The sequence below is a fragment of the Lepidochelys olivacea genome, assembly GCF_965140295.1.
Source record: "Lepidochelys olivacea isolate rLepOli2 genome assembly, chromosome: 14".
Lineage (NCBI taxonomy): Eukaryota > Metazoa > Chordata > Testudines > Cheloniidae > Lepidochelys > Lepidochelys olivacea.
The window spans coordinates 13,410,122-13,434,331 of NC_140424.1; the positions used below are offsets into that span (position 1 = coordinate 13,410,122).

The 24,210-nt window shown below is 46.6% G+C and overlaps 1 protein-coding gene across 2 annotated transcripts in view; it reads right to left on the reverse strand.

Annotated features, from left to right (window-relative positions):
• CACNA1G (calcium voltage-gated channel subunit alpha1 G) overlaps positions 1–24,210 on the reverse strand; it is a gene marked incomplete at its 5' end in the record, with an annotated part of 157,634 nt that overhangs the window by 119,316 nt on the left and 14,108 nt on the right. For both annotated transcript variants that reach the window (XM_084648139.1, XM_084648140.1), the window contains 6 exons: positions 531–895; positions 3,931–4,732; positions 7,408–7,500; positions 8,438–8,729; positions 15,485–15,644; positions 18,283–18,380. In XM_084648139.1, the coding sequence (XP_084504265.1) occupies positions 531–895; positions 3,931–4,732; positions 7,408–7,500; positions 8,438–8,729; positions 15,485–15,644; positions 18,283–18,380 (1,810 nt within the window). The remainder of the gene's footprint in view (positions 1–530; positions 896–3,930; positions 4,733–7,407; positions 7,501–8,437; positions 8,730–15,484; positions 15,645–18,282; positions 18,381–24,210) is intronic.

The following is a 24,210-nucleotide window of genomic DNA, read 5'->3' on the forward strand; positions in this document are numbered from 1 at the left end:
ATAGGAGGTAGCTCAGCTTCCGTGGCCCATGAAATACACAGCCTCTTACTGAGACAGCCAAAAAGAGCATTATTGTGTGCCGGTTTGGGGAGTGGTTTGGGGTTTTTTATGAGGACACCTGCTCACTGGGACATGGCCTAATTCCCATCAGCTTCATTTCACGTAGGCCCGCAAACAGCCATCACATGGGGTCAACTTTTATGTCCACCAGCCTGGGCTGAATTCAAAACCAGCAACACAGAGGCAAAAGGCTCCCTATACCCCTCACCAAACCAGGGCTCCAACACTCGCTACCGCAAAAAGGAAGAGCAATTGGTAAAAACATAGCCAGGCCTGGCAAGCAACTAAGCAGGGGTCAAGGTTAATCACGCGGCTCATGGTAAAAAAAAAAAAAAAAAAAAAAAAAAAATCTCCCCCACAAGGCTACGAGAGCAGGAGAAGACTGTGCTAATGAAGTCTCCATGCTGAGCCCTCTCCCTCCAGGGAGCGTCTAGCTAGCCTCTGTACAACACAGAATGGGCTCTGCTCACCTGCTCGTGGTACTCGATCCCCATGCTGAGGGTGTTGATCAGAATGGCAATCATGATCCCCCGGCCAAAGTACTTGCTGTCCACGATCTTCTGGAATGTCTCGCACACCACTTTCCAGAAAGCTAGGATTTGGCTGGTTTTCCTTCCCTTGGTTTTCCCTCGCTGAGGGTCCCTCTGGTCGCTGTAGTGGACGTCTTGAGTGAATTCATACACCCCCTCGCTGTCCGAGTCCGCCGTCTCATTGTCCGTGAGCTCCAGGTCACGAGCCAGAGTCTTGATGCAGTAGGGGCAGCTGTCTGGGTTGCAGGAACCACTGTCCAGTTTCACACACTGGCTGGAAATTTTGCAAGAACTTTGACAGGCACCTAAAACACAAATAAGCTGAGGTAAGAGGAGTCTGTTCCCTGCATGCTGGGTCAGGGAAGCTAAGGGTTCAAATGACAGGAACTCCACATTCATTTTATTACCATGTGACGCTCTCTGTCTAGATCCTCCTTGTACAGGCTGACAGGAGTCTGGTTGGTCCCTAAGTCTGCATGAAGGCCAGAGAGAAATTATATTCTTGCTCCCTGTCTCAGCACTGGCCCTTTAAGAGGGAAAAGGCCAGGGCAGCTGTGGCTAGTCAGCTGATCACCAGCTGGGCTATCAGAGAAGGTGAGTCAGGCCTGAGAGTCAGTCCCAAAAGGGGCAGAGAGAGCTTTCACTGCATGCTCCCTGAGACTAGGGAAACGGGTCAGACAGGAGACCTGGGTAGTGGGAGCAGGAGCAGTAGGAAGTTCCCTGGGAGTGGTTGCTGTAGTGGGAACCTGCGGGGGGGAAAGGGTTTCCAGAGAGAGTGCCCTGGGAGGCCGTGCTCAGTGAACAGAGCACAGGAGAATCCTGCCATAGGCCCTAAAGCAGGAGGAATTGAGAGAGGCAAAGGGAAAACTCCCCTGGGAGCTATAGCCCAGGCTGGATGGAGAAGCTGTGTTTGTGAGGTTTTTGCCTATATTTGAGAAATAAAACTGCCTGGAAAAGAGACTCTGGGTGTGGCAAGTGGTCCTTTGTGGGCTGGGGACAAGCTATCACCTTACACATCCATAAAAGTTCAGAGCTTCTCTTTTAGACCTCAGGGGCTGTTCAGCTTCCTCACTCCCCTCTCCAAGATCCCAGCGCCACTCTGCTTTCTCACTAACAATATTATTTATTCCCAGTTCCACCCACAATTGGAGCTGGACCACATCTGTCAGCCAAAAAATGTGAAAATCAGTGACACCAGAACATTTCATGAATTCGTGTCAGTTTCGCCTGTTTGTTTAAAAAAACAACAAAAATTCCGAAAATGTTGACACGTTTGGTCTTTTCATTTTGAAATTTTCTTCACATTTATTGAAAAAAAAGCCCAAACTGGGCATGGCATTGAAACGAAACATTTCATTGTGGGGAGAATGAAACATTTAATTTGACACAAAATAAAAGAAAACTTTTAAAGAAACATTTTGATTCACCAAAACTGTTGAAATATTTTGTTTTTGATTTGACCCGCAATGAAATTTCATCCTGATTTTTCAGAATTGCCAGGGAACCAAAAAAATCAGTTATTTGCTCAGCTATACCCACTCTCCTTTTCTTATCCTTGGTCTGTGGGGGCAGGATCCACAGATCAGAATCTGTCCTTTAGAAGTGTTTAGAAAGCACATAGCGGGCATTACAGCTAACAAATAAATAACAAGGCCCGATGCCTGTTCTAAGCATCTCCCAATTTCAGGAATTATTCTCTTATAAACCCCAGTTGCTTAGATTCCCCCAACCCTTGTACTGCACGTCCCAAGCAGGTTAAAAAGGGTCATGCAGAAACATTATACTCCAAGGATCTTCCTTTTATATACTAAGTGGTTTTCTGCTGCCCACAGTGAGACATTTTCACCAGCCAAGGGATCCTTACCACCTCATTATACCTTTGGCTATTAGGGCTAACAGAAAGCAATCAGCTCCTCCAGAACCTGTGTTAGGTGTTGTAATTAGAGACAGTGCAGGAGCCAGCGAGTGACTTTCATACTCCTGCTGTTACTTCAGAATTACTAGCTTCCCCCTAAACATATGATTCTCAAATCGTTCCTCACAATGGCAGCTCCCAGCTGACAGATGGTTCCTTCACTTGACTGTACAGGCAGGATATGCTTCTATCATAGCTGCCTGCAAGAGGAACAGGACGTCTGCATGCTCATGCCTGATGCAGCCACAGTATCACCATCCAGGTTAGGTGAAATAAAAACCAAGTTCTCCCACCCCCACCTCAAAACCTTTGCCCATTTTCAGAGCCCAACTCAAATAACTTGTGGGGTTCTGGAATGACTGGAAAACCTTGTCCACTTCACACACAAGGTTCCAGTCAGGAGGGCGAACTGGAAAGGTTAAAACAGAGCGAAAGGCCATTGGTTTGGGGTTTTTTTGTTTTACTGGGACAGAAAGTGGACTTGCCAGAAAGCGGACTTGCCAGAAAGCTTCTACTAGAAGGACTTCCAGACCCCAGAGGCTGAGAGAGTTTGAACAAGGTTTGGCTATGTTCCCAAACCGCAGAGTGTAAAGGGGGAAGTAATGTCGTACAGAGAAGGTCTTAGACTGGGATTCAGGAGACCTCGGTTCAGTTCCTGGCTCTACCACAGACTTCTGGCGAGATTCTGAACAAGTCCCTTGGGACCTGATTTTCAAACTTGCTGAGCCCCGCAGTTGTCATTGCCTTGACTTAGAGTTGTAGGTGATCAGAACCTCTGAAAATCAGGCCCAGAATCTTTCTGAGCCTCAGTTCCCTCTCTGTACAATGGGGATAACCGTACTCATGGGTGCATTATGGGGATAAATTATTTCCAATCTGTGAGGCACTCAGATACTACAGTAATGGGGAGCAATATAAGCACCTAGAGAGGCAGCTCTCCAAACCCAAACCAAACATCAAAGAGTGGGCAGTACAGCCAGCACTGAGGGCAGTGTTCTGCCTACAGATGGGCCAGAACACCCCTGCGCTTTGGGCAAGTTGAGATCCAGATCTGCACTTTGTGGCTTGGGCCCAGCTCTAGTCTGATTAGGAAATGCAATGATTTGAGGTGGTCAGTGGGACTGGGGAGAAGAGCTAGGCAAGACAAACTCTTACAAAAAACACAGATTTCCTGATAGTCCATTGCCCTAGGTGTTTGCCGGTGCAAAGCTGGGAAGCAGAGACTTCCACTCAGGATCTGAACTCAGGATGCATTTTGCAGGCGGGAAGATTCTGACTTGGCCTTACCTGGAAAGCCAGCTCCTGTACCTGTACTGCGGACTGAAAAGAATCCTGGAAAGATTCAGTGGAAAGAAAAAAAAAATTGGGACTTAGGTCTTATTTCTGGAATGCAACCAAAGGCTGACCCCCAGCTCCAGCACTCACCAGTACTCTGGGTCTCCAGGAGCTTGTGCATGGTGCTGTATGGCCCAGGAGGGATATTAAGGTTGGTTAGCGTGCTGGCCCCAGGGTTCACTGTAGAATCTGCTACATTTTTCTCTTTCAGCATCTCATGGGAGGTGCTTGGGTGTACGGTGGGATAGACCTTGTTGCCAACCACATTCTTGGGGAGCACCTCTGGGCTTGGTAAACTCAAGCCAGGCTGAAGGAGGGGTGACCTGCAACGGACAGGCTCAAAGTGGCAATCTGCATGATAGATGCTGTGCACGGACTCTGCAGCAGCATTGGGGGCAGAATGGGGATTAGATGTTGCAGGAGGGAGCATGAGCCTGTTGGTGCCATTGTGGAGTGAGCTGGTTTCCACATCGCTGATTTCAGGGCTGGCGCGTGGTGCCCGCAAGTTCCCATTTCCCAGGTGGTAGTGGTGGTGGTGGTGGTGGTGATGGTGAATCAGATGGTGCACTGATGACCTTTTCCTCTGCCGATGTTTGCACGGCTGCCTCTCGGCCCCACTCTTATTCCTCGGGCTGGAGAGGAGACCCAATTTGAACCCTGCCTCTCTATAGCCTTTGACCACCTGTTTGCTGGCCTTACGGGCAATGTAAACCAGATATTTGAGAAGTTCATCATAGCAGCTACCCGGCTCCGAAAAACTGGCCAGCGTGCTGGCATTGGATAGGTAGCGGACCCGCTGCTCCTTCATCAGCTGGCTCTCTCGCTGCTTTGTCTCAGAGAACTGGGTGGCGATGACCACTAAGCACAGGTTGATCATGAAGAAGGAGCCCACCTAAAGGAGAACAGAAGATGCCATCAGCCCAAGAGAGAGGGTGGCAGGGTATGTGTGTAATGACTTTTGATAGCTGCTACCACAATGAAAACAAAAGGACCCCAAACAGGGATCAGAACCTATTGTTCTAGTCAGTAGAGCTGGCCAACACTTTTCAGACAAAAGGGTTTTTTTCCCCCCACCAAAAAATAAATAAATGCACATTTGGGTCTACCAAAATATTTTGCAAAGTTGTGTCGAATTTGCTAAATGGTTTTGGCTGGAAAAAATAGTTGAAACAAAACATTTAGATTTTTCTATTCAAAATGACTTTGCATTTCAAATATGCTTCAATTTTATTTTGGAAAAAAAAAGTTAAAACCCTTTGAACAAAAGATTTCATTTTGAGTTGAACCAAATGGGTTTCCTTGATGCAAAACATTTTTTTCGACATTTACATTTCTCTCCAAAAATTGAAAAGTTTTGTTCTGGGTCAACTAGAACAATGTCCCTCCCCCGCCCTTTTTTTTTTTTTTGGTTTGGCCACTGAACCAAGCAATCAGTTGTTCGCACAGCTCTTCTAGACACTGAACAAACAAATAACACAGCTTGTCTCTGCCCCAGGTTGCTCAAAGGATAAGGTAGGATATTGCGGACAGGTGAATAAATGTGTGTGTGTGTTAGTTGTAAGGGTGATCTCAGGAATCGCACATGGTCACTAGTTTAGCCAAAGACAGATCATGGTGGTTTGCAGGCATCACAGCAGAGATGGGTTTTAAGCAGGGATCTGAAAGAAGATGAAGTGGCAGCTTTGTGAAATCTGTTGCGGGAGGTTTTCCCGCAACATAAGGGAGAGGACAGGAGACAGTGTGACGGTGCTTGTGGGAAAAGCAGGCGATGGAGGTTGGCGTCATTGACGGAGCAAATGGTCGGGTGGACACACAAGAAGAAATGACTTTCACAAGTAAAGCAGGGCCATGCAGAGGAGGAGCTTAAAGGTGAAGATAGAAGCACCTTGTGCTCGGTGAGGAGGTGGTGGTGGCAGCCAGCAGAAGGACACAAAAAGTGGGGGTGAGAGAGCCATGGATGTGGGTGTGTGTGTGAACGTGTAGGAGCAGTGGAGGCTGGACACATCTGACACTGATACACCATAGGCAAGGGCTAATATTTCAGCAAAGAGTAGACATCACACCCTGACTCACTCACAGGGTGGGCGGCCCCCTGTCCTGTCTGCCTTGAGGGGCACGCAGGAGACAGCCTCTCAGAATCTCCACTGTGGGGCCTCCCACGCCAGGTCTCCACGGGTGACATCATATATCAAAGAGGAGGGAAAGTTTATTTTGACTAAGAGACTTTGCTTTTTTTTTTTTTTTAATATCCGAGGTCCTCTTTGGGGTTTTGTTTTGTTTTTTGTGTTTTGTTTTATGTCTCAGCAGACACTGCTTGTAATTATCACAATTAACTGCATTAGAATGAAAGCACTGAGCCCTTTTGATAGGAGGCTTTTTCTTCTGGCAGCGTGTGGGTGGCTTGTGAAATCTTTGTTAACAGGATTTATGGGGATATTGTTACTCAAGAGCATCAGCTGTCTGTAGCCAAGGATTTGATATTTGATTCCAAACTTGGGTTTCATTAGATTCTGTGTTGTGTAGATCATGGGCACTATTCCACCTTGATTAAAAAGAGCAACCAATCACTTCTCAGTCTTGCATTCTCCCCAGTCCCTCATAATACACAACAGCACAGGCTATCAATGCCTTGCTCTGCATTGTCTTTGGAATGCACAGAGCATACGGATCTGTTGCAGAGCAGAAGGAACGATCACTGAGTAGGAACAGAAACCCTTCGAGGACTCTGAGAACTAGTGATAGACTAAACAGCCTTTAACCTCTAGGTCACCGGTTCAAATCCAGGACTGAGTTGGTAACGACTATGAATGAGCACAATGGTGTTTGGTGGCCAACGTGCAGTGATTCTGGTGGCCTTGGTCCATGCCTAACAGGACAGGAGTCCACAACACAGAAGCTATCCCAGGGGGCAGTCTCAGCAGTCTCCAGAGATGTGGGCCTCAGCAGGTTGGGATTGAGGCACAACTGAGCATGTGTGCTGCACTGAGGGCTCCAGCCTCCAGGACCATCAGTCTGACACTTTCCATCAAAGTAGGAGCGATGGTGTTTTCTTGTGGGTGGAGCCTTTGACAGGCACCAAGTACCCCAAGAGTTCGAGCAGGCCGACACCTTTCAGCGGCAGGAAACTCACTTACTGTTTCATTTACTTTTTTTTTTTTTTTTTAATAAAAAGGCAAAGAGGAGGAGTCTACTGCAAAGCAGGAAGAAGGATGAGGAGGGTGACGTATTGCCGAACAGGAGGAGGCAGACCCATTGTAGAACAGGAGAACTTATACTTACTTCAGTTCTCGTCTCCAGCAAAATACAGCTAGATGTACAACTACAGCAGAAATTCACCCCCACGCAACATATTTCACCCCTTTAACAAGGAGAAATGGGGTTGTTCCAATGTATGTAAAACTCATCTGCAGGTCCTCCAATGAGTTGGTTTCCACCTCTCCCAGCCTGGATTAAGTGCTATCTCCAACACCCTTCCTGCCCACTCTTCCCATTCACACCACTACGTCCTTCCCTGTACGCCTGAGCAAAAGGTGTGCTACCCACTGGGCGGGCTGAGAGATCACTCACGATGATCAGAAGGATGAAGTAGATGAAATTGTAGAAGGAATGAGCATCCATGACGAAGTACATGATGTCCACCCAGCCCTCCAGCGTGATGACCTGAGAGAGGCAGGAGAAAGAACAATCAGCTCACCAGTCACCACCCCCATAGGCCTAAGCACAGGAGGAACAGCACTCACGCCCTTCGCACTGGTCAGTGACAATCTGGTTGCACCAAGGCCATGTACTACAGCTCAGAGGGAAAAATCCTGCTCCCTGAAAGTCAGTGGCAAAAATTCCAATTAACCTCAACAGAGCAGCGTTTGGTCACCCAAGTTTTGTAGCTCTAAAATAGAGTCACGCTGAGGAGAAGGACGTAAACCAATCTAACACAGTCTGCTCTCACCGCAGCTGGAAATGGCCTTTTCCTACCACCTCTTGGGCCAGATACCTGCTCAGTAGCACCTTGCTCTTCGTCTCAAATACACTGGTATGTTTCAGTGTGGGATGAGCATAGTATAGAATAGTGGGATGGATTCATTGTGCTTACAAAGGTTCATACACCATTTGTTAACATGCTTATTTAATGCCACTCAAAGTGGTAATTGGAAACATATCTCATGTTAAAAAGCCTTATGGCAATGATGCTTCCAGGGTCCCAAGAGCTGACGATGCAAAGAAAAGTGATGCACAAACTGAGTTGGAAGGAAACTCTTGGGTGAAATTTACCGCTGTGCAGAGAACCTGCAGAAAAGCCTGTATACCTCTTAAATCCCAGTTAATCCCTTCAATTGAATTTAAATGGTGCATAGACCTTCTACACAGGAGTGGATTTCCCTCCAAGTGAGGAAGGCTTCTTCAGACTGGACATCAAATTGCCCTCCTGGCAGCCTACGGGGCTCTTGCATTACTGCTCAAGGAGTGGAATAGCTATAGGAGAGCAGGTCTGGTCCTGCAGATACTTGTGAACCTAGCACTGATCAAGGTAGATTTGACCTGACCTGTGAGTACTCACTCTCAGCGGGCGTGAGAATGGGAGCCCACCCACCGTGCTCACCTGAAATATTGCGATCCATGCATATCCGATGTTGTCAAAGTTGATGGCTCCTTTGAAGGGGTTGTGCTCCCCAGCCGAACAGTTGGTGTAATACTGGTTCCAATTGACGCAGGAGGTGTTAGTGGTGTCGTTATAGGCGTAAAAGTCCAGGGTGCACTCCAGGCCTTCTTCCCTCCGTGTCGGGATACTGCGGCAGTAGCGCATTCCATTCTCCCGAGGCTGGGAGCAGATGAAGGGATTTTCATCCTCATTCTCTGTCTGATAGTATCTTTCCATTTCTACTGTGTAGGGCCTGAAAGAGACCAGACAAGGGTGGGTTTTGCACAGTGACTAAAGGCAATCTGTCAAGAGAACAACAACAACAGTAACACTCAGGTGTCTAACAGCTTTTATCCAGGATCTCAAAGCATTTTACCGAATGATTGAATTCACCCTGCAGAAGCCCTCTGATGTGACTTCATATTATTAAGCCCATGTTGGGAAACTAAGGCCTGGTCTATCACTTAAAAACTAGATTGACCTAGCTACACTGCTAAGGGGCATGAAACATTCATATCCCTGAGCACCGTAGTCAAGCCGGCCTAACTCCCAGAGTAGATGTGGCTAGGTCAATGGAAGAAGTCTTCTCTCAACCTAGCTACCGCAGCCTGGAGGGGAGGATTAGCTAAACCCCTTCCATCAGCGTAAGAAGTGTCTACAGTATGGTGCTACTGTAGCACGGCTGCACTGATGTAACTGTGCCTCTGTAGTGTCTGTAGTGTCGACCTGGCTTGGGGCAAAGAGAGGCAAAGGGACTTGCCTAAGGTCACTCAGAGAGTCAGTGGCAGAGCCAGGAAAAGCTCTCAGGGGTCATGACTCTTACTCTGCTGTTACAATCACTAGCATGCACAGCGTCTCTTCACCTATTGAATGGCAAGGAGAAAAAGAGAAACAGCAGAAAAAGAAATAAAGAGGGGGGAGGAGGAAGTGAGAGAAATAGTTTGGACATATTGCGCCAAATTCCACCGTTAGGTGCCATGGTGTAACTCTGGAGTAACACTGCTAATGTTATTGCAGAAGAGTAACTCCACCCAGATGTAGTCCTGGTTTACATTGGTGGAACAGAGAGCAGCATGTGGCCCACAAATTTTACATCCTTTATGAAGTTGTTGTCACTGAAGTCAGATGGGAATCAGTCTGTTAAGGCCAATTTATCTTCTGCCCTCCCAGAGTTGCTGAGAACATCTGTGCAGCAGGAGAATGCATTGCTTGGATAGACTCCTTCACAAGGCAAGCACCACCCAAGGTTCCCTGCACCACTGTTAGCTCTCTTGCTCAGGGCTCAAGGTGACAGTTCAATGTCAGACAAGCTGAAAATTCCCTCCAAAGGTGATCCTGGAACAACAAGCAAGTCCAAATCACATGCTCCGGGGAGACAAAACAGCCCCGTGGTCAGCTGGAAACTAGCTTATTTTTGCTCAATAAATGGCTATTTCCTTAATGCCACCTGGACTCCCACTAAAGCTTGCAAAGCTATTTTTAAGCCTAGTTCGGCCCAGTTAATTCCTGCAGAATTGCCTTTAATACCATCCAAAGCTTAGCTAAAGTCCTGGAATTCTGGTTCAATTAAACAGCACCCAGACCAGTAGCTACATTGGCTTTACCCAACTGCAAAACAGTTCATTTGCTCTATTACCCATTTACCTAAAGGGCCTTTCCATGTTAATGAAACTCCAGCTCCCCTCCCAGAGAATGAAACCTACAAGAGGCATGACACACTGTTCAGAGCTGAAAAGGAGAGGACTGAGATTCTCCCATTACCTCTCGGCATGGATGTAACAACTTGATCAACTCCTGGAATTTTACAGGCAAAATGATTCATGGGCAACCTACAACATTTCAGGTCCTGTGTTTTGCATCTGGACCTCACCCCTCTAGTAGTGAGAGCATAGTTATATTTACTGTAGTTCTGTTGTGTCTCTTTTGATGTTTTGGACAGCGGTTCTTTAAGAAGAATCATAGAATATCAGGGTTGGAAGGGACCTCAGGAGGTCATCTAGTCCAACCCCCTGCTCAAAGCAGGACCAATCCCCAATTTTTGACCCAAATGGCCACCTCAAGGATTGAACTCACAACCCTGGCTTTAGCAGGCCAATGCTCAAACCACTGAGCTATCCCTCCCAATAAAGAATACTAAGGCTCTGGTTCTCAGCCTGGGAGTTGACACTCCTGGGGTTTAGTGAATCGGTATCAGGGCATCATGATCACCTTGCCCCAGGCTAGATCAAGACTAGGGGAGAGTGGAGTTGGAGGCGTCCCAGTCTGGAAAAGGTAGAGAACCACTGTATTAGGGGATATTCAGAATATCAGTAAGGTACTGAAAGCGTTAATACTCCAGGCAAGTGGTCTGGCCAAGAATAAGTTAGAAATTGGAAGCCAGCAAACAAAGTTTGATCAGAACAGTCCCTTCTGGCCTTAAAAATTGATGAACATGAATAGCTCTTTGGGGAGGGACTGCATCTTCCTGTGTGTTTGCACAGCCTACAGCATAATGCAGGCTATGCTCAGTGCAGTTATCTGGTTGGGATCATTAGATGCTACGGCTACTGCAATAAAATAAATAGTCATAGCTGCTGAATGGGGCTTAGGTCTCAGTGTCTTGGCACATGCAGAAAAGGTCACGCAGTAATTGCATGCTGAAGCTGGGAAGTCTGAGCGATCTCTCTCTCCCAGGTTTTCCTATCCAGCAGGGTGGTATCTAAGCACTCTACAACAATTAAAGGCAGTGCTCCATGTACCTGAAATGGCACTGTTGTCACAACCTCCTTTGTTCCTGCAGGGCATATCTGGGGGGTGGAGTTTGGGAGTAGGGAATATTTAGGGCTGTTGATTTTGTGGAGATAGAGGTGGTTAGGGACTATTTAGAAAAGCTGGACGTGCACAAGTCCATGGGGCCGGACGAGTTGCATCCGAGAGTGCTGAAGGAATTGGCGGCTGTGATTGCAGAGCCATTGGCCATTATCTTTGAAAACTCGTGGCGAACCGGGGAAGTCCCGGATGACTGGAAAAAGGCTAATGTAGTGCCAATCTTTAAAAAAGGGAAGAAGGAGGATCCTGGGAACTACAGGCCAGTCAGCCTCACTTCAGTCCCTGGAAAAATCATGGAGCAGGTCCTCAAAGAATCAATCCTGAAGCACTTGCATGAGAGGAAAGTGATCAGGAACAGCCAGCATGGATTCACCAAGGGAAGGTCATGCCTGACTAATCTAATTGCCTTTTATGATGAGATTACTGGTTCTGTGGATGAAGGGAAAGCAGTGGATGTATTGTTTCTTGACTTTAGCAAAGCTTTTGACACGGTCTCCCACAGTATTCTTGTCAGCAAGTTAAGGAAGTATGGGCTGGATGAATGCACTATAAGGTGGGTAGAAAGCTGGCTAGAGTGTCGGGCTCAACGGGTAGTGATCAATGGCTCCATATCTAGTTGGCAGCCGGTATCAAGTGGAGTGCCCCAAGGGTCGGTCCTGGGGCCGGTTTTGTTCAATATCTTCATAAATGATCTGGAGGATGGTGTGGATTGCACTCTCAGCAAATTTGCGGATGATACTAAACTGGGAGGAGTGGTAGATACGCTGGAGGGGAGGGATAGAATACAGAAAGACCTAGACAAATTGGAGGATTGGGCCAAAAGAAATCTGATGAGGTTCAATAAGGATAAGTGCAGGGTCCTGCACTTAGGACGGAAGAACCCAATGCACAGCTACAGACTAGGGACCGAATGGCTAGGCAGCAGTTCTGCTGAAAAGGACCTAGGGGTGACAGTGGACAAGAAGCTGGATATGAGTCAGCAGTGTGCCCTTGTTGCCAAGAAGGCCAATGGCATTTTGGGATGTATAAGTAGGGGCATAGCGAGCAGATCGAGGGACGTGATCGTTCCCCTCTATTCGACATTGGTGAGGCCTCATCTGGAGTACTGTGTCCAGTTTTGGGCCCCACACTTCAAGAAGGATGTGGATAAATTGGAGAGAGTCCAGCGAAGGGCAACAAAAATGATTAGGGGACTGGAACACATGAGTTATGAGGAGAGGCTGAGGGAGCTGGGATTGTTTAGCCTGCAGAAGAGAAGAATGAGGGGGGATTTGATAGCTGCTTTCAACTACCTGAAAGAGGGTTCCAAAGAGGATGGCTCTAGACTGTTCTCAATGGTAGCAGATGACAGAACGAGGAGTAATGGTCTCAAGTTGCAGTGGGGGAGGTTTAGATTGGATATTAGGAAAAACTTTTTCACTAAGAGGGTGGTGAAACACTGGAATGCGTTACCTAGGGAGGTGGTAGAATCTCCTTCCTTAGAGGTTTTTAAGGTCAGGCTTGACAAAGCCCTGGCTGGGATGATTTAACTGGGAATTGGTCCTGCTTTGAGCAGGGGGTTGGACTAGATGACCTTCTGGGGTCCCTTCCAACCCTGATATTCTATGATTCTATGATTTTTAAGGGAGCATGGTCCTGTCTTCTGTGACCCTCCGTCCTTTGGATTATTTGTATACTGCTATTGTATATACTGTTATGCAAAAGGGACTAACGTCTTGTCCATTAGGGGTCATTTGATTCATTAGCACCCAGAACCCTGTTAAAGAGATAGCGTGGGCTGATTGGCTGAATCGCTCTCCTTTGTCTGGCAGTGAAAGCGCTGAGGTATTTTTTGTAGGCAAAGCAGCTGCACAAAAGGAGAGCTGATGCCCCCTGGCTCACCTTTGAAAGCTATGTGGTCCCAGAGAAGCTTTGAGACAGAGGTTTCCCAGGTACAAATGTCCTGGGGCAGGAAGAGAAAACCATTTGTTAAGCAACTGAGATTTGGGGGGGGGGGGGCATGTCTACGCTCTGGCTGCTACATAGGCACAGCTACCGTGCTGTAGCTATGCCACTGTACTGTCATAGTACAGACAATTCCCATAGTGACAGAAGAGATTTCCCATCACTGTAGGAACTCCAGCTCTGCAAGTGATGGCAGGTAGGTTGACGAAAGCATTCTTCCATTGCCCTAGCTACGTCTACACTGGGGGCTCGGTCGGCATAGCTACGGTGCTCGAGGGTGTGGAATTTCTGTAGCTGTTAAGTGTAGACTAGGTCAGAGAGACAGAAGTGAAAGGTAGCTGCTTCTGGGACAGGACAGAGGTGGGTGTCATACCTGAAGAGAGCAAGCTGCCTGTGTGCAGTCTGTGACCACCTCTGTTCAAGGAAACAGGACTCGTGTACATTTGGTAAACACACACATTACGCAAAGAAACTGCCGGACTTCAAGTCACCGATTTCTGCTCCAAATGCAGAATTGTCCTGCAAGGCCTAAAACTGGCTTCCGCTCAAAGGGGCAATAATGCACTGATTTGGGTGAAATCAACTTGGTTTGCATGTTACCGTAGAACTTGCAGGGCCTGATCCTGTCACCCTCGCTCACACCGAGTAACTGCACCACTTGCAGAGGAAGGTAGTACCCAGCCTGAGTAACCTCCTGGTTGCTTTATGCTAGTTTGTGCTGATTTATGTATTTCTTGAGTTTTTCATCCTGTTTACAAAAATTGCAAAACCTGTTAAGCCCAGAGCAAACACGTGACTGGAGAGTGAGTGTGAAAAGCTTTTGGATTAGAAGAGCAACACAACACACCATAGAATGGGAAAATGGGCAGACGGAGAGATGGCATGAACCTCCCACCTGAGATCCCATCATCACAGATCTTCCCACAAAGGGGCATTACCAGCGGGGAGATCTCAGTCGCTAAGTACCAATAGGCAGAAACATCAGGCCAGTATCTCTCAGCTACGAATATCCCAGGTGCATGTGCTTATACCCACTAACATCCTTACAGGCAGGCAAGCAGGACTGGTCTATGCCAGTGGTGGTCAACCAGGGGTCTGGGACCCACTGGGGGGCTGCAAGCTGGTTCCAGGGGGGGTCTGCCAAGCTGGACCGGCATTAGACTTGGTGGGGCCCAGGGCAGAAAGACAAAGCCCCACGGCATGGGGCTGAAGTTGAACCCTGAGCAACTCCGTTTTGTGGGGCCCCCTGTGGTGGGGAGTCATGGGCAATTGCCCTGATTACTACTCCCCAACACTGGCCCTGCCTTGTATACGCATAAGAACAGTTGTTGGGGCACAGGTGGGCTGTGGAGGTTTTAAATAGCCTGGGGGGGGGAGGGCTCAGAAAGAAAAAGGTTAGTAACCCCTGGTCTACGTTATGAGCACTACAGTGGCACAGCTGATGCTGCAGTAGCACCATAGTCTAGATGCTTCTTACAACGGGTGGTTTTTTCCCCTATCTCTGTAGGTAATCCACCGCCCCGAGCGGATTCCCTTGACCTAGCCACGTCTACACCAGGGGTTAGGTCAGCATAGCTATGACTCTCGGGGGTGTGAATACATAGCAGTAACTATGTCAACCTAATTTATAAGGACAGACCAGACCTCAGTCTATGACCCTCAGCCACTTACCTTTTGACATACTAATAAGCCTACAGTTAGCTGAGGTTCCCCAGTCACTAATTTCCTAGTTAAGGTCCCTTCCCAGTCTATCCATCTCATCTGTCCCTCAGGCACTAGCCTCCTGATACCAGCTGAGACTGGCTGCCTGTTTCCTCAGCCAGGTGGAATTCCTCAATCACTGATCTCCAGGCCGAAGAGTCTCACATTTACATTGTATTTCTGTAATCTGGGACATTACCATTCCTTGCATTACATCAGGATCAGAGGGTGAAATTCCCACTAGACACATAGGTCACATTAACAGAGACGTACTGCAGATACCTATTTTAATGCCAGAGGTTTATTAGACTGATGTATTGTTAAGCTCATTCCTTACTGAGCTGAGAGAGCACCTGCCTCTGGAGCATTCCTTTCATGAAACCCATGAAGAAATTCAATATTAGAACAGTGGTGGTTCCTTACAGCCAAGTCCAGGTCCCACAGCAGTCAATGGCACATTCCTATTGGCTTCAATGGAAGGGGGAATTGACCCTTAGACAGGTTTCAATCGGCCTCAATTCCCAGGCCAGGTGGGGAACCTTTATTCATACTTACAGACTGAAGTTCTCAGGTAGGAAGCAGCGGTTTCTGAGCAACCCTGCCCACAGCTGGACTCCCACGATGCCAAAGATAAAGAAGACAAAGAAACAGAGGAGGAGGACGTTCCCCAGCATGGGCAGTGTGTCCAAGAGCAGCGTGACAAGGATGCGCATACCTGAGGCAAAGGGGGAGTGGCCTTTAAATTTCCTCATTCCTCACATTCAGGCTAAGCTCTCCCCACCCTGTCCCTTCTAAAGTGGCCTTCCGCCCACTCACTGCTCAATTCCCTTCTGCAACCTCCCCACTGTCTTCCCACCCAATGTCCTTTTCACCCTCGGGTGTCTTCCAGGCACCTACAGCTCTCCCACTCATCTCTAAATTCCTGCAAGGGACCTTGGGACTTTCTCCCTTTAACCCTACATGCTGCCATCAGCCCCACCTCTTCACAGTCACCGTGGTATCTAACCCACAATCCTTCCACACCCACTTCTTCCCCTTTGAACTCCTCCCCTTCCTCTCCAAATTCTCCTTTTCTAACTTGTCAGCTTAACTTTCTTCTTTCTTAACCTAGACTGAACTCTGCCATTCACCTGTAAGCTCCTCCTACTCACATTACCGCTAGAGTAATTCTAGAGCGTTCAGCATAAATTAAAATCTCCTTCCCTTCCTAATTCTTCTTATCTCCTCTAAATCCCTTCTCCTCCTTAAAATACAGGACTTCCGATGGCAGTTCATTCCTACAAGTTCAGGAACATTCAGTTCTGTACCAAAGACAAATTGATGGCGACTCCAACTTGACATTTACACAAAAAAATTGATTTCGTCCGACATCTCTGTAATATTCTGCTCATCTCTCTTTCCCTCTCTCTTCTCTCTCTCTGTATCTCTTGCATTCATTCTCTTGCTTGTATTGATCTTTATTTAAGGAAACCTTCACTGTGGCCTCTTTTACTTTTGGTACCTGAACAAGCCTTTTTCATTGTTACACGATGCTGTCGTCTCCATCCAGTCCACTCTGTCCCTCCTCTGACTGGATAAGCCTCCCTGCTCAACTCCTAAATAACAAACAACCTTCTCTAGTTCTTGCATTTATCACCTATCAGAACTCTCTTTCTTCCATTCCCACCTTATGTTTCTATCCTGCTCTAGCTCCACTACATAGGAGATGGGATAAATCACCCAGGATTTGCAAATACATTAAGTGAATTACATCCACAGTTAGACAGCGGCAGATAAATTCCACCATCCATCAATTCTGCAGGGGGGAAAAATTACAAACAGGGTTCTGAAGCTACCGTAATGATAAAAGCAGCAGCAAACAGCAAAACCAGATTATGTTTAATGGACAGGATCAGAAAAATAATTACAGCCTAGGAATTTCCAAGATCGCTGGACAGAGTGGGGGCCAAGTAGCGCCCGTTGAAGAGACAGCCTAGTTCAACCAGCTGGGCTGCCTTTCTGACTTAGATTTAATTTGGCTGATAACCAGGGTGAATTAGATACTTTCTATGTGTCTGGAATCCAGTGTATCTTTTCCAGTGATGTTGCATCGCATTTAGTACATATGATTCTTAGAATTTATGAGTGGGACCGAGTTTATTATCTACCTACCTGCTGGTATTATCTTGCTGCCTATCCCTGTATCATCTGAACGCCTTCCACTTAAAATCAATAGCAATACCAAAATCCCTGTGGGCCACATGGAGTCTCCAGCAATGACACTTCTGACTTCTTAGGGCCAAAACTCTACTTGGGGTAGGTTCGTTTTTTGCTGGTGTTTGGCCATAGAAGGGGCTGTTTCTATTGTGGAGCATCACTTCTGGGGAAAGGAAGGTTTTGCATAATTTTTTAAAGACAATAAGGAACTTGGTGAGGGCCATAGCATCTTTTAACTCCCAGAAAGACAAATCATGAATTCTCAATCAGCAGCTCGCATCCACCTTGCCCTTCCCATGTTGCTAAATAGGAGGACGGTCCCACTGTGCAAAACGTTGAGAATTGCTGATTTACACAAATAACATGGCCCTAGGGGATCCTACGTAGTGACTCGCTTGTCTCTATGGGGAAAGTTACTGGCACACAGCTATACTGGTATATCACTTTGAAAGCGGTATAACCTAAATGGAAAAAAGGCTCTCTTATTCCAGAATAAGAGTGTCTACAGGGGAAGCTATACCATAACTACAGCAATATAATCATACTTGTACAGTTCTGCCTATACATTCCCCTGTGTAAACAAGTCCTAAGAAGTGGAGGAAGGCAAGATGCAAAGCTGCTGCAGCAGAGCTGAAGATGTGGTCCACAGTGTATCCTTGAACTATTGTAACAATACAAGCATGGCAAGTGCTCCCCACTCACGATCTATACCCGCCCCCCTCCAAACACACAGACCAGATCAGTCACACCCCTCAGTGCCTTTCACATTACACACCACTCCTTCCCCCAAACGAACTTTTCATCTCCTTGCAAAGTGATTCGGAGAGGAGCTCCCTAGCAGGGAGGCGGCAGCGTACCAGATAAACAAATGGAACAGTGTGGCTGGTCTTTGACTATCAATTCGCTCCTGTTTCCAAAGATGGTTAGATGGATGGACTATTCATTAAAACCAGCGTGGCGTTAGGGACTACAAAAGGACTGTAGGAGCCAACTGTAGCTGTAGGAGCCAGCCCACTTAAGACACATAGGCCAATGTTTTCAGGGCAACTTGAGAAAAAAAGATGCAAAGCATCCCTATTGCTCCTTCAGCTGCACTGTGTCTGGAATAATGAGCTGAAACGAACTGAAAAAGGGAGGACAACAGGGAATCGACTTACTGGGAACTCGGTTAATGGCTCTGAGTGGCCGAAGTACTCGGACAGTCCGAACAGCTGAGAAACTGACATTCTGCAAGTCCAGGGAGTATTCCAGCATGCTACGGAAAACACAAACATGGGAGCACATGAAAGATCTGCAGGAGAAATGTTAGATCATCAAACATATGCAGTGTGCCAACAGAGACACTTTCTATTCTGTCTTCCCCATCGGGAAAGGTTTCTGGAAGAATTAATTATGCTGATTTGCTTATCCAAATAAAATCAACGAGAGACACCATTGCGCAATTCTTCCCCCCTCTCTTTGGTTTTGGTTCCAGGGGAGTAGCTTCCTGAAGATTATTCCATTACCCAGGAGGGGAATTTTCAAAGAGAGGTTTAGTTGTAACAATAATGTAAATGCTGTAAGAAATCCGCGGCCACTTAGGATTTCCTGGTTGTCACTACTGCATGCCATAGCAACTGAAAACAGCCGGGACAGGACTCGGACACTCCTGCTGCAACAGCGTAGACCAGGGGTGGCCAACCTGAGCCTGAGAAGGAGCCAGAATTTGCCAGTGTACATTGCCAAAGAGCCACAGTAACACGTCAGCAGCCCCCCCCAGCTCCCCCGCCCCGCCTGCCAGCTGCCCCGCCCACAAGCGCCTCCCCTCCCTCCCCGTGCCTCACGCAGGATGCATGAGGCTCCGGGGGGGGGGGGGTGAAGAGCGAGGGTGCAGCAGGCTTGGGGAAGGGAGCGGGAAGGGGCAGGGCCTTGGGGGAAGGGGTGAAGTGGGGGCAGGGCCTGTGGCAGAGGCAGGCGTTGAACAGCGAGCAGTGGAAAGTTGGTACCCGTAGCTCCAGCCCTGGAGTCTATGCAAGGAGCCGCATATTAACCTCTGAAGAGCCGTATGCGGCTCCGGAGACACAGGTTGGCCACCCCAGCATAGACCCCCTAGTCCCTATACTGTTCAATATGACAGAGTTGAGTGATTCCAATTCTATCCCACAGAGGGCAGTGAAATAAACAGGTGGACAGACAGACACGTACTCAAGTCAAAATACTTAACATTTTTATATACAATTTACCTGTTCAAAGTACCATACAAACGTTGCCCCATTAACCTCACAATAGGCCTGTGATGTATACAATAAAGTATCCCCATTCTACAGCTGGAGACACTGAGGCACAAAAAGACTGGGGTGACAGAACTGTTACTAGATCTTGGGGGTTCCTGACTCATTCCTCTGTGCCACATTCCCACTCACTAATTGTTGTGGGAATGATAATAATGTCTCTAACAGCACTGTCTCATTCAGTGGGGAAGAAAGCAGAAGACTGCATTTTTTTAAGGGAATCTGTCAGGTCAGTTCACACTTGAAATTTTATGTTTTGAATTTTTTTTTTTTTTAACAAACCCTAAGATCAAGACACAGTTTGGCCTGTTTGTTGTTTAATTCAGATTTTGCTGGAAGCTCATTGTTTGCATCCCAGAGACAGTACCACGGCCCTAGAGCAGGAGAGCCAAAAGGCAACACTGACCATTTTATTTTCATCATCCAACTTCAGAGGAACGCTCATAGGGAAACCACAGCATTCATGGTGACTGGAGAGAGAGGCTGGCTGTCAAAATTAGATCCCAATCCAGCAAAGATTTCATCCATTGCTTTTAGCAGGATTATCCATATTGGCTGGAATCCTGGCTCCACTAAAGTATTATTGACAGAGGGGCTAACAGGAAAACTCAGAACAAGGTCTCACTCATGACATCATCAATGTTTATATATTTTTGGATTTGATATTTTGGTCTAGGCTCATCTAGACTGAGGAATAGATCAGATTTTAATAACTATGGTGTTACTAAGGGAATGAGGTTTTAAAAATAGTCACATTTAATATGATCGAGTCCTTTTATTGTAAAAGAACACGTGTAATGACAAATGCAAAAAGAACAGGAGTATTTGTGGCACCTTGGAGACTAACAAATTTATTTGAGCATGAGCTTTCGTGGGCTAAAACCCACTTCATTGGATGCATGCAATGGAAAATACAGTAGGAAGATATATATACACACAAACACACACAGAGAGAAAACATGAAACAATGGGTGTTACCATACACACTATAACAAGAGTGATCAGTTAAGGTGAGCTATTACCAGCAGGAGAGAAAAAAAACAAAAACAAAAAAACCTTTTGTAGTGATTATCAAGGTGGGCCATTTCCAGCAGTTGACAAGAATGTGTAAGGAACAGTAGGGGGGAAAAATAAACAGGGGGAAATAGTTTTACTTTATGTAATGACACATCCACTCCCAGTCTTTATTCAAGCCTAATTTAATGGTGTCCAGTTTGCAAATTAATTCCAATTCAGCAGTCTCTCGTTGGAGTACGTTTTTGAAGTTTTTTTGTTGTAATATTCCGACTTTTAGGTCTGTAATCGAGTGACATGGGAGACTGAAGTGTTCTCTGACTGGTTTTTGAATGTTATAATTCTTGATGTCCGATTTGTGTCCATTTATTCTTTTACGTAGAGCCTGTCTGATTTGGCCAATGTACGTGGCAGAGGGGCATTGCTGGCACATGATGACATATATCACATTGGTAGATGTGCAGGTGAACGAGCCTCTGATAGTGTGGCTGATGTGATTAGGCCCTATGATGGTGTCCCCTGAATAGATATGTGGACACAGTTGGCAATGGGCTTTGTTGCAAGGATAGGTTCCTGGGTTAGTGTTTTTGTTGTGTGGTATGTGGTTGCTGGTGAGTATTTGCTTCAGGTTAGGGGAATGCAAAAACACACATGGTCATGTAGCAGAACTTTCGGTAAGCAGAATGCTTCCAAGAGATTTGAATGAGGAGACATCAACCCTGGAAGGGGGTTTCATAGACTCATAGGACTGAATGGGACCTCGAGAGGTCATCTGGTCCAGTCCCCTGCACTCATGGCAGGACTAAGTATTATCTAGACCATCCCTGACAATCTAACCTGCTCTTTAAAATCTCCCATGATGGAGATTCGACAACCTCCCTAGGGAATTTATTCCAGTGTTTAACCACCCTGACAGTTAGGAAGTGTTTCCTAATGTCCAACCTATAAAAGGCATCCAAAGCTGGGTGCCTTGGCTCCCTTTCTCTACAAACGGTACCAATGAGAGGGTAATATTAACCAATGAGGGATGGAAAAGATGGGAAGATTATTTAGACAGTGTCATCACTTGGAAAAATAGAATGAAATTTGCTCTCGCTCCTTGAAGGCTTTGCTGTGCGCTACCATCACTCAGACATGGCTCTTTAAGCTTCACCAGGCGCACTTGCTGCAATTTAAGCCTGTTGTTTCTTGTCCTATCCTCAGAGGTTAACGAAAACAATTTTCCTTCCTCCTTGTAACGACCTTTTATGTGCTTGAAAACTGTTATGTCCCTTCTCGCTCCTCTCTTCTCCAAATTAAACAAACCCAGTTTTTTCAATCTTCCCTCATAGGCCATGTTTTCTAGATCTTTACTCATTTGCTCTTCTCTAGACTTCCTACAATTTGTCCATATCATTTGCTCTTCTCTAGACTTCCTACAATTTGTCCATATCTTTCCTGAACTTTGGAACCCAGAACTGGACACAATACTCCAGTTGAGACCTAATCAGCATGGAGTAGAGCTGAAGAATTACTTTTCATGTCTTGCTTACAACACTCCGGCGAATACCTCTCAGAATGATGTTTGCTTTTTTTGCAACAGTATTACAGTGTTGACTCATATTTAGCTTGTGATCCACTATGACCCCCCAGATCCCTTTCTGCTGTACTCCTTCCTAGGCGGTCATTTCCCATTTTGTATGTTTGCAACTGATTATTCCTTCCTAAGTGGAATACTTTGCATTTATTCTTATTGAATTTCATCCTATTTACTTCAGACCATTTCTCCAGTTTGTCCAGATCATTTAGAATTGCTATTTGTTAGGCCAAGTCATCTATTCCCACGCAGCAAGTCTTTATACAATTGGCAGACATGCAAATAAATGTGCGACATCATTCTTCTTATGCTTTCTTAAGCTTTCATTCCTGCCCTACCCTTCCTAACCCCTCCATCTCTGCTGCTTGCAAGAAACAACATAGGAAAATGACTTCAAAAGAGCAAATATAGCACCAGGAAGAGACCAAACAAGTCAAACACACAGTTTTAAAATATTAAAATTGTGTATAAAGGCACATCAGAGCAATTGGATTTGTGCTGACTGGAGAATAACTTGTGCATACACATTATTGCTCCAGGAGACAGATGAAAAAGAAGTGGATACGGAGGAGGGCCAGAAGCCCAAATTATTGATAAAAGTAGCTACCAAAGTCAGAGAATGCTGCTGCCGATGCCCCTGGCACTAGGTTCTGCAGATGAAAGGACTATGTCTGCACCATGACAACTCCAAGGCAGTGTCTCTGAAGACAGGGATTGTGGGTTGAAGCAAACAAGCTGGGGGCTTGGGGCGACAGTGGCGAGTTTTGGGGCCCTCTGTTAGAAGAATTATTGTCACTGCTGAGTTTATGGAATGCAGCTGCAGTATGGTCCAGGTAGCAGTGCTGGTCAAACCATTTGTCCTCCACTAGGAGAGCATGACCTTTCGGGGGGCAGGGGGTGCAAGTTTTGCCATCATTACGCATGCCCCTGTCACCTCGAGATACACTTACAGCAAAATGCTGTATGTGAGGCCATATGTGTAATGATATGTTTACCTGCAGCATGCCATTCAACCACTGGAGAAAATGTTGGGAGAGGCTCTTGAGCTAGAGGCCCCCTCAGTTGGATTCACAGAGCATTACAGAGACAGGAACTCCCCCAAACTCTGCTGGTGTCTCCGATAAGGGGGACTTGGTTAGGCCCCATCTCTGCCTTCTGTCTGTCTAGGTACTCATAATCCCCATCACCATAATACCTGAGCACCTTGCAACCACTCACAATCCCTCGCGGAGATAGGGGGTAATAGGGAAGGACTTTACAGATCAAGAACTCAGGCACAGAGACTGGATGATTTGCCCAAGGTCAAACAGGGAGCCTGTGGCAGAACTGGGAACTGAAGCCAGGGCTCTGAGTCCTAGCCCACTGCTTTGATCACAAGACTCTGGGACCTCTCAGTTATGCCCATGAAGCTATACAGCTGCATTTCACTGTTCGTAGGAGATACACCCACCTTTACCAAACAGTAAAAGGCATCCAAAGCTGGGTGCCTTGGCTCCCTTTCTCTACAAACTGTACCAATGGGAGGGTAATATTAACCAATGAGGGATGGAAAAGATGGGAAAATTATTTAGACAGTGTCATCGCTTGGAAAAATAGAATGAAATTTGCTCTCGCTCCTTGAAGGCTTTGCTGTGTGCTACTATCACTCAGACATGGCTCTTTAAGCTTCACCAGGCACACTCCACTCTGGGTGTTATTTATTTACTGAAATAGACATTTGTTTTAATCACGCTAAACCGAATAGGAAATAATAGCACCGGAGGTGCAAAGATCTCAGGACCTCGGCTGTCTGCCAGATCCACGACATTCAATAGCAGCACGAATCTGAGCTGGGGCACCTGATGGATGTTGCTGTCGAAGCAGCAGCAACTTAAGCCGACGCCGAAGAACTGAGAGAAAGTGGTGATTTTTCAAGGGGGAAAAAAACAAACCCTATAACTTTTTGTATTCTGTTCACAAGTGGGATTGAATCTGAACCCGGCCGCAAGGGAAACCGCCCAGGGGTTTCTTTTAAACAGCAGGTTTCTCTATGTAGAGAATGACTTTAGCCTGAACTGCTGCTGATTCAAAGGCTTTCAGACTACCAGTGACAAAGCTGTCACAGAAAGAGAGCATGCGGGTTGAGACGTCTTTGGGATCCTACGATCTCTGGTGTTCTTTAACCCTTAAAGGAATTCAGTTTAGAGACTGGCTCAAGCTGCAAACTTCAGAATCCTCCAGGGGTT